The sequence below is a fragment of the Oryx dammah genome, unplaced genomic scaffold, assembly GCF_014754425.2.
Source record: "Oryx dammah isolate SB20612 unplaced genomic scaffold, SCBI_Odam_1.1 HiC_scaffold_14, whole genome shotgun sequence".
In the NCBI taxonomy this organism is placed as follows: domain Eukaryota; kingdom Metazoa; phylum Chordata; class Mammalia; order Artiodactyla; family Bovidae; genus Oryx; species Oryx dammah.
In genome coordinates this window covers 18724314-18735038 of record NW_024070198.1, presented here as the reverse complement: position 1 = coordinate 18735038, position 10725 = coordinate 18724314, and the positions used below count along the sequence as shown (strand labels likewise).

The 10725-nt window shown below is 50.4% G+C and overlaps 1 protein-coding gene across 3 annotated transcripts in view; it reads left to right on the top strand.

Moving 5' to 3' along the window:
- PYROXD2 (pyridine nucleotide-disulphide oxidoreductase domain 2) overlaps nt 1–7170 on the top strand; it is a 24809-nt gene extending 17639 nt beyond the window's left edge. For 2 of the 3 annotated variants that reach the window (XM_040254185.1, XM_040254187.1), the window contains 8 exons: nt 769–910; nt 1270–1404; nt 2663–2735; nt 2990–3146; nt 3523–3677; nt 4392–4498; nt 6022–6142; nt 6914–7170. In XM_040254185.1, the coding sequence (XP_040110119.1) occupies nt 769–910; nt 1270–1404; nt 2663–2735; nt 2990–3146; nt 3523–3677; nt 4392–4498; nt 6022–6142; nt 6914–6984 (961 nt within the window). In that variant the 3' untranslated portion in view covers nt 6985–7170. The remainder of the gene's footprint in view (nt 1–768; nt 911–1269; nt 1405–2662; nt 2736–2989; nt 3147–3522; nt 3678–4391; nt 4499–6021; nt 6143–6913) is intronic. The other variant, XM_040254186.1, reaches the window with a different exon arrangement.
- The last annotated feature ends 3555 nt before the right edge of the window (nt 7171–10725 follow it).

Here is a 10725-nt window from a genome sequence, read left to right as displayed (position 1 = left end):
TGTGTGTGTGTGTGTGTGTGTGTGTGTGTGTAGGGATAGAGGATGCTGCCAAGTCTTGGGCCATTTCCAGGCACCAGAAGATGCAGCTAGAAGCTGTCACTGTGGCTTATCTCTCAAGGGATAAGAGCACCCCTCGGAAGTGATTTTTCAACACACACTAAGCCAGCCCCAAATTTCCCAGGACCATGGAAAAGGGGGGTGTGCATTGGCAAGTGCTTGCAACACCTTGACCAAGATCAACCAGCCAGTTAGGATTTTCCACCTGGGGCCTGCAGGTCCTTTTCTCTGTGGGTGTCCAGGAGGCTTCGCCACTGCCCAGTTTGTGAAATGGGCCTTTAAGACATTTTTTTCCCCCATTAATTCTTTCAATAAATGTGGATGGAGCAGTTGCCTGCACTAGGTGCTGAGGACACCGTAGTGAATGGAGCTGAAATCCCCATGGGAGAGGCAGGTACAGAATGTGGGGTGGAGGACTATTTACTGTGGGCGTTGTGATGGGAAAATGAGGCAGCAGGCAATGTGGTCCAGGCTCAGAGGAGCCCCCATGAGGAAGAGATATTTCATCTGAAACTCTAGGGACAGGAGGAATTAGCCAAACAAAAGAAGAGGAAGAAGGTTCTAGATTCCAGAACAGCATGTGCAGATGCAGAACTGCAAGTAGATTATGTGGTCCATTCAAGGCACTTGGAGAGAAAGAATATTTGCACCTAGAATTCTGGGGAGATTATACCCCCTCTCCAGCCACTGATTCTGATTATCTGTCCTCAGGTATGTGCTACTCCATCACGTGATGGGGAGTCTGGAGGGGATTCGGGGGGCCTGGGGCTACGTCCAGGGTGGCATGGGTGCCCTCTCTGACGCCATCGCAAGCTCAGCCACTGCTCATGGAGTCAGCATCTTCACCGAAAAGGTGAACAGCCCCTTGACGCCCACCCCGATTTTTGGCAAGTATCTTAGAACAGAACACAGTCTCAGATTCGGAGGGTCCTTAGTTTACTGATGGGCAAGGCTGGGTTTGGACTCTGCAGACTGTCGCTGGCTGAGCAGCTGTGACCCAGGCCTGTCCCCTTTTGGACTTGCACTACCATCGCACATTTGGGGTGAGCCTTTGCATTGGGGAGTGGGCTGACGCCTCGCCAGGATCTGCAGGAAATCGGCAGGGGATGAGAAAGCTGTGAGTGCCTAGCAGCAGCACAAACAGTGGAAATCCCCTGAGCCAACCCTTGTTTCTCCTCCCGGGGGTCCTGGGGCTCCTGCTGGTGGCCGTAGACAGTGGCCAAGGTGCAGGTGAGCAGTGGAGGGCGCGTTCAAGGGGTCGTGCTGCAAGATGGCTCAGAGGTGAGGAGCAAAGTGGTGCTGTCCAACGCATCGCCACAGATCACCTTCCTGAAGTTAACGCCACAGGTGAGGCTGGGGAGGAGGTGAGGCGTCTCCCAGCACGGGGCTGGGGGTTGGAACCTAGGGGCTTCAGGGGGCTGCATCAGGGTGGGAGATGTGAATGCCAAGTCTCCCCACACTTGGGGAAGCCCATCCTTCTCCACTTACCTAACAGGCAGGTAGCAACAAGCCTCACAGGTGAGGGAAAGGTCCAGGGAGGTGAGGTGACCGACCCCAGGCAGTTGGCGATTGGCAGAGCCACAGCTAGAACCCAAGTCTGACTTTCAACCCAGAGTTCTTTCTACAGCTTTCCTGCTGTCCTGATTTTTCCCCTCTAACCAGCTCTGATTCCACTGTTTATGTCAATAACCCATCATCACATGAACGTTGCATAACAACCACACAACTGCTGGGCATATCACAAGAGTTACGGATTAGTACATGGAGCAGGAGGAATCAGTTGATACTGACTGAGTTCAGCTGATCTGGGCTCACCCACACATCTTCCAGCAGCTGAGGGGCACTCGTGCTCCCAGCTTGACAGCGGGGGCTAGTCCAGGGGTCTCAGTCAGAATGTCCGGGATGACTCAGCTCTGCTCCATGTGTTTCTTATCCCCAGCGCAATAGTCCAGACATGTCCTCAGGGTCTGGCACAAGGCAAAATGGAGCAAACTCAATCACGCAAGTGCTTCTGTTTGCTTCCTATTTGCTAACATTAGCTTTGTCTCAGGACCAAGCTCAGAGTCACAGTGGGAGGCCAATAGAAAGGGGTGTCCGTATACGGAGGGGTGGGGACTTGGAACAGCTTTTGCAATTGACCACATGTGCCCTGTCCCCCAAAGATGTGCTAATACGTGTATGAGCCTGGAGCTCCCAATGATGTGGGGTTTATTCTTGGGGACAAGACATCATTTTTCTGAGGGATTCCACTAATAAAATTCAGCAAACACCAGTTTCAAAAGCATCTTAAGACAATTTTGAGATCATCAAGACTTCCAAGAGCTTAGAGGCCAGAGGAGAAAGAGGCTGCAGCTCTTGGGCCACATCCATAGCAGGAGCTGGTCTGGGCCACTTACCGCCAGGACGCTGGCAAAGTACACAGGAAAAAGTGGTTAACACTGAGTGGGAGGAGTCCAGGAGGGCTTCACAGAGGAGGTATTTTGGCTAACTCTGAGGGAGGGAGAGGATCTCCGGTAGTAGAGGTTGAGGGACCAGTCTGAGTAAAGGAGGAAGGCAGCCCCCTTGGGGCCTCAGCCACCCCTAGGGTGGAACCTTCTCTTTTCAGGAGTGGCTTCCTGAGGAGTTTGTGGCGAGAATCGCCCAGCTGGACACCAAGTCGCCTGTTACCAAGATCAACGGTAAGAGGCACAGTGGACTGCAGAGCTGTCTTTTCTGAGATTTTCTGAGTGAGAAATCTCCATGTCTGGGAGAGACTGACCTGTCTCTATTCCCTGCCCCCCAGCTTGCCCCCTGTTTGAAGGTGAAACACTTTTTCATGCTTCTTGTTTCCAGCCCACCATGTTGGGGAGCAGGTGATGGGTAGAGAAGGAGGGACCTGGAGGGGCTGGGGACCCAGGCCCCTGGGCCCTAACCCTCCCCTTTGGTGTCTCAGTGGCTGTCAACAGGCTGCCTGACTTCCTGGCAGCCCCCAACACTCCCAAGGGCCAGCCATTGCCCCATCACCAGTGCTCCATCCACCTGAACTGTGAGGACACCCTCCTTGTCCACCAGGCCTTTGAAGACGCCCTGGATGGCCTGCCTTCCAAGAGGTGGGGGACCTGGAGACGCTTGAGCCCCTGGTTAGAGCACAGGGTGTGTGTGTGGAGGTGGGGGGTGGAGGGCAGAGCCCACTGCACATTTACCTCCCTGGGCTGGCTGGGACCTGAGAGCCTGGAGCCTGGAGGTCTGTCTGAGTCAGGGACCTGGGGATGAGAGAGCTCCCCGTGGGTGGTCTGGACGGTCCTGCTGGTCACCAAGCCCATGCAGACAAACACCACCATAACCTTACGGAGATGATCCATCCGGCCCCAGCATCCCAGCTCAGGTCTTCATTTTGTCCCGTCATCTCAGGATGGCTCCACGGCCCCTTCCCTCAGGCAGGCATTGCTCTTCAAACCCTGCCCTCTCCTCCCCTGTCGTACACAGACCTCTGATCGAACTCTGCATCCCTTCCTCACTGGACCCCACCCTGGCTCCCCCCGGCTGCCATGTCGTCTCCCTCTTCACTCAGTACACGCCCTACACGCTGGCTGGAGGCAAGGCCTGGGACGAGCAGCAGAGAAACTCATATGCAGACAGAGGTAAAGAGAGCTAGACCGTCAGGTCTCCATTGTGACTGCTGGCTGAGTGGCCCAAATAGACCCCTCTCCTCCTGATGGCCCCACTCTGATCAACACCCGCAAGGCCTGTGCCAAGGAGAGAGGAATACCCAGGGAAACCAAAATCAACACAGTGAGTGCCTGCTGGGGTCAGGCTGTGGGCTAAGAAAGGCAAAAAGACATAGTTCTTGCCCTCAGGTTGCTTGCAGTCCAATGGGGGAGAATAATAAACCAATCTTACAGTCAACGGACTGTGTGAACCAAAGGAGGAGCCATGAGCCAGAGTGACAGGAAAGCTTTCCAGAGAAAGGGACATTTGAGCTGGATTTTAAAGGGTGAATAGGAGTTGACCAGGCAGCAAAGGGCATACCAAGCAAAAAAAATAACTTGAGTGGAGCCATGAGGTGAAGAAATCTTTGCATATTCAAGGGGAGACAGAGTTTAGGGTTGGAGTATAAAGATGGGAAAGAGCGGGAGGCTGGAATGATCTTCAGAAAGAATTGTTTATTTGCTGGTGGGCTATGTTGTTCGTTTCGTTGTTGTTGTTGTTGTTTTGCTTATTGAGGTATAATCTGCGTATGAAAATATTCATTTTAAGTGTAGCGTTTAACGAATTTAGTAAGTTTGCCAAATGGTATAATCATAAGCCTCTTCTTTTCCATAACACTGTCTCATTTCCCTGTGTTTGGCACCCAGTGTTTGATTGCATCGAGGCCTACGCACCCGGCTTCAAGGGCTCCGTGGTGGGCAGAGACATCCTCACACCCCCTGACTTGGAGAGAGTCTTTGGGCTTCCTGGCGGGGTGAGTTCGTATAGGATGGGAGGCTCTCGTCACAGTCTCCCTTCACTCTCTGTGCACCTCCACTCCCTGACATGCCCACTTGGCTTTATCTTGGCCTCCACACCCAGCCTTAGGCAGGAAGGGAGGACAGGGGCAGAGACCACAGCGGAGAGAGGACAGAGACAGGGTCAGTTGCAGGCAGTGGGGGAGGAAAGAAGAGATGTAGACGGGAGAGGCAGCGCCCACTGGGAGATCACCAGAACTGTGGGATTTCTGCCCAGACGTCCATGTCAGCGTCTCCCATCTGCCTTTCTTCAGAGGGACCTCCCCTCCCCCGGGCAGCTTGATCTCACACTTCTCTTCAATTTATCAACAACTCACTGAGCCGGGAGGCAGGGAGTGGGCAGGCCACCAGGGCCAGTATGGCAGCGACTAGCCCCGATTGGCTATTGTGTACATAGACATGGCCAGGTCAACATGAGATGTGTTTCAATATAAAATACACCCCAGATAGCAAAGACCAAAAAAATGCAGCAAGTCTCATCAATAATTTTAATATCGACCACAAGTTGAAATAATATTTTGGATCTGTGGGGTTAAATTAAACATATTATTTAATTGGGTTAAATTAAATGTATTACTAACATTAATTTCACCAGTTTCTTTTTAAGTGTTCATGTGTGGCTAATGGAAAATCTAAAAGTACATGTGTAGCTCCAATTATATTTTTATCGGTCAGCATAGGCTGCCTAGAGAGTGAAGGAGGCCAGGCAGTAGAGAGGGAAGAGAAAGGGTTGAGGTGGAAGGCTTGGGGCAGGTGGATTGAGACATCTTGATAAAGGCATGTGTAGAGACGGGGGTGGAGAGGACGTAAAGGGTCCACCTTGAGGCCGAGGAGTGGGAGGTGATGCTGTCTGTCCATCCGTCGAGGAGGAAACTCCAGAGAAGAGAACAAGCTCAGCTGGGGACACACTGAAGGGGCAGCTGATGGTCACCCCCACCATGATGCCCAACAGATGTTGGTCGTCAGACCTACCCCTCGGGTGTGACCTCCTCCAGCCCCCACACCCCCCTCCTCGGCTGGTCTGACCCAGGCCATTGGAGCAGAACCACACTCGGTCCCAGCACCCTTGTCTGCCACTCACTGGGACCTTGGACCCCAGGGCCCAGCCTCAGATGGGTACCTTGGCCAAAGAAACACTCATCAGCAGTCAAAATAAATCAAATTCCCCTACTTTTCAAACAGAGTGAGGGGGATTCATAGTCCACAACGCAATCTTTCAAGCCTCCATTTTCTCTCCCATTCAGTTTCCTCACCCTCTGAAAATGCACCCAACCCTTCCTCCTTCTTGAAAAATGCCTCCAGGAAAATTCACCCCAGCCCTGGGACACATGCCTGTTCCCTCTCTTCCTCTTCTCATTCTGCATCACAAGAGCCCAAAAACACCCTGGAAGGAGAAGAGCCTTCCTTGGAGAACAGGGGCAGGGAAGGCGGTGGAGACTGTAACACTCCTATGTTAAAGACTATGGCCCTGCCTCTGCAGAACATATTCCACTGTGCCATGAGCCTGGACCAGCTGTACTTCGCGCGTCCCGTGCCCCTCCACTCCAGCTACCGCAGCCCCCTCCAGGGCCTGTATCTCTGTGGAAGTGGGGCCCATCCTGGTGAGTGAGCCTCGGTCCCACTATTCCGGGTGGGTGGTGAGGGCTGGCCAGACATCAGAAGCTTGCAGACAGGGGGACAGGGTGAATAAGGCAGGAGATGAGAGGGAGGGGAGCAGGGAACTCCCAGGAGAACAAGCCCTCCCCTGCATTGAGAATTCTCCAGCCAGAACCCTCAGGTTCGCTCACTCCCCTTCGTGAGGCCTGGGGACACGCCCTAGTGGAGGCATCTCTCCAGTTCCTGCTGGGGGTTGTGAGGGACCCATGTCTCTATATTCTGCGTCCATATTTGAGACCTGTAAGGATCGGCACAGTCCAGTTTCTCAGTTTTAAAATTCTTCCCTGCTCCCATCCTAGGCCTAACTGACCCCATGGAGGCTCATCTCATATGGGTGCTTCCTCTGAGCTATGTGGGCCTCGTCCTCCCAGACGGGCCTGAACCGCCAGGTCTTCCCCTCAACCCCTAGTCCCACGTTCTAGTTTCATGTCCTGGGAGTCTTGCTCTCTGGCCCTTCAGCTCTCAGGCTGGGAAGGGCAAGGGGGGCACTTGCTTGGACCAGACACTGGCCCTTCCTGCATGGATTCAGGAAGCCTGGAGGGGAGTCCAGGATCTGTCTTGATAATCGTCCCAGGTGGTTCTGTTACCCATACCCCAATACCACCCTTCAGTCTTCCCTGTTCTGCTTTGTGGCTGGTGCCATGGCAATCCCACGGGGGGATAGAGGGGTGGGAGGGGGTGAGCACAGCTCTGGCTCATGGGAGGCTCCCTTCCAGGAGGAGGTGTCATGGGAGCCGCTGGACGCAATGCAGCCCACGTGGTCTTCAGGGACCTCAGGAGCATGTGACCTCAAACTAACTCTGACCCAGGAAGATGAATTCACCCTTGAGATGTCAGTTTCCCAGGATATGGCCTGAGGCAAGCAAGTCCTCAAGGCCCAAGCCACTGTTCTGGAAGAAACGTACAAGTCACATGGGGTCCTGGTTAACCTCTCATCCAAGGCTTCATGAATAAACTGGTTTTGCTTTATATAGATAGCTTGCATTTTTTCTGTGTATTAGTGGAATAGGTCATATGTAATAACCACATGGGGTAGACTTGTCTGGGATACTCAGTAATCTCACAGCATCAGCTCCAAACAATCCATTTGACCAACAAGCATCCTCTTCTCACTGCCAGGCCCCCACTACCAGCTGATCAGAGGCCTGCCCTGGGGGGGTCCAGTCTACTGCTGTCGCACTTCTGGCAAACTGTATAAGAAAGGACCCAGTTCCTCAGTGCCCCACAAAGTTACCCACAGGGGCCACTGCCTGGAGCAATGTGTGGCCTCTCCGGCCATCAAAACCTCCAGAATAGGGCAAACAGCAGGTGGGGTGAGTGCAAAGTGGGAGCAACTGGAGGGTCATCTGGGGGCCCACACTCCCAGTCTAGAGACTCAGCCTCTCACTTTCCATGAGCAAACCACGCCTGTCACATTACTGAAATCTTTCCTTACAAACTTGCGTTATTCTAAAGTGAGTTGGGTTGTCACTCTTGGTCTGAAAGAGTCCCATGGGTGTCCCCATAGAAACGCACCTCTCCTAGCCAGCCCCTTCCATCCTAACTGCCAAGGCCATGATGCAGAGGCCCCAGAGCAGAGCAGGTGGAAGATTTCCCGGGGCATCTCCTCCCACCATATAAATTCCTCTGAAATTTATACAGAGTAACATAGACCTGCCTTTTATTACCAGGAGAAATATCAACAACCTCAGATATGCAGATGATACCACTCAAATGGCAGAAAGGGAAGAGGAACTAGAGAGCCTCTTGATGAGAATGAAACAAGAGAGTGAAAAAGCTGACTTGAAACTCAACATTCAAAAAAAATAAGATCATGGTATCTGGTCCCATCACTTCATGGCAAATATAAGGGGAAAAGTGGAAGTAGGGACAGACTTTATTTTCTTGGGCTCCAAAATCACTACAGATGGTGATTGCAACCATGAAATTTAAAAAATGCCTGATCCTTTGAAAGAAAGCTATGACAAACCTAGACAGTGTATTAAAAAACAGAGACATCACTTTGCTGGCAAAAGTTCGTATAATCAAACCTATGATTTTTCCAGTAGCCATATATGTACACAAAGAGTTGGACCATAAAGAAGGTTGAACACCAAAGAATTGATGGTTTTGAATCATGGTGCTGGAGAAGACTCTTGAGAGTCCCCTGGACTGCAAGGAGATCAAACCAGTCAATCCTAAAGGAAATCAACCCTGAATATTCATTGAAAGGACTGATCCTGAAGCTGAAGCTCCAGTATTTTGACCGTGTGATGTGAAGAGCCAACTCATTGGAAAAGACCATGATGCTGGGAAAGATTGAAGGCAAACGAAGAAGAGCATGGCAGAGGATGAGATGGTTAGATAGCATCACCAACTCAGTGAACATGAATTTAAGCAAACTCCAGGAGATAGTGGAGGACAAGGAAGCCTGTCATGCTGCAGTCCATGGGGTGGCAAATTGTCAGACACAACTTAGCAACTGAACAACAAGCCTTATTACGTAACTTCAATAAACCCAGATTTCTCACCTGTAAAGATTATTTTAAAGATCAGATAAAACAATAGATCACTATCTGTCATAGGATAAGTATTTGGTTCACGGTGGTGCTATTGCTGCTAATATTGTGGCTGGCGATATTATTGTCATTTCTAGATTCTGCAGAAGGCAGTCTTGTCGACATCTTTTTTAAACCGGCACCAGATTGAAACCAGCCTGCTAGAAGCAGTGTGACCAGAGAAAAGCAGAGCAATCTTTGGGTCCACCAAGCTTTTCCCACAAGAAGGGCTATCAACCCTGTCCTGTCCCCTTGCTCCATGCAGTATTGGAATAGCTAAAATTTTGAGCTTGTTAAAAATTTGGTTTTAGACTGGGTTCCAAGATTTGCTTTCCTCAAAAGACTTACCAGAGCACAAGGAGGAGGGAGAAGGAAGAAAGAAAGAAGGAAGGGAGGGAGGGAGGCCTTGGGGCGAGGGCAAGCACTTCCTTTTAACACTTAGGTAAAGAGAGCAGAACTGAGTAACAAGTAGGAACTTGTGAGATCCCAGGGGCCTGGGGCAGATCACATCAGACTTGGTCTTTCAAAACACTATTTTCTTGTAAATAAAAGTCACAGATGCTTATTGTAGGAAAAATTTTAAATATAATAAAAAAGAACATAAAACTCAAACCTAATCTTACCTGCAGAAATCATCACAGTCACCATTTTACAATGGTAATTTCCAGCAATTTTACATAATTGGGATCATATTTTATATTCTATAGGTGGGTTTTGCACCTTTCTTTCCTTCATTTTACTTCATGTCATGAGCATTTTTAAGTCTCATAAAAATTTTTGGAAAATATTATTTTTAATGGCTGCTTGATATTCTCTTGTAAGGATTATGCAGGACTTAATTTAGGACATTGAGGGTAGCCTTGGCCTTGACTGCTAATTAACCTCCCTTTTATCATGTCCACTCTAACTTACATGACTCGCTCTCACCCCTAAGAGGGTGCTGCTGCTGTCCTGGCAAACATTTCATCTGAAGGAGGAAGAATTCAGAGGAGGGGCTGGGGTAAGCGAAAGAGCAGTATTAGCAGTGAGAGGAAGAATTTCCCACTGTTCGGTGACTTCCTTTCTCTGTCTCACATCTCTGGAAGATAACATTTGGTTTCCACTGAGGTATGTGATCAGGGCCTAACCCTGTGGGGTGCCTGGATTCCTGCAGGCCCCAGCATGCCGCCAGCTGAGCAAAGGGGATAGCACTTTCCCAAGATAATGACTGCAAATTGGCCGTGGATTGGCCGATGGGTCCCTTGCTGACTTCAGAATATAAAACTCTTATAAGGATAAATAAGTCAGTGCCACGCTGTTCCCTGATTTACAGTTGCCTATTTCCCCAGAGCAGTAGGAAACACTTCCTCTGAGGCACAGCCGAGCACATGTGAACCTCACCTGGTTAAGTCATCAGGTGCCGTGGCTGGCCCCTCCTGCTCTGATGGTCCCTGGGTCCAGAGTCTGAGTGAGATGGAAGGTTTGCAGCTCTGGGAGGGATTCAGGCATCCTAGCTGGAGGAATGACAAATGTGGCTGGCCAAGCCACCTGCGGCCCTTGTGAGTGTGCATTTTTCTGACACACGTTCTGTTTGCACAGTGCTTGACTGTGCTGAGTTCCGTGGGACACTGAGAAGACTCCTGTTAAGGCAGGAGCACAGCAGGGAAGAGGCTGGCCTGAGCACACGGTGACATTCTGCGAGAGTGGGAGACACAGGATAGACCACAAAATGCAAAAGAGGGAGAAACGCAAATGGACAGCAAGTCTGACAAAATGTATAACCTCACCAGGAATCAAAGTCAAGCAACCGTGTTTTACCTATAAAATTGAGAAAAATCATTTATAATAGAAAATTGCCAGAGTGGTCAGAAAAGACACTCTTTTATGCCCTGGCAGCAGCATAAATTTGATTTTGATAATGAGATTCAAAAGCCAACATTCAAAAGCCAACCGATTTGGTAGGTTATTCAGCATCTTGTCATTTAGCCTCAGGAAAATACCGGAGATGTCCC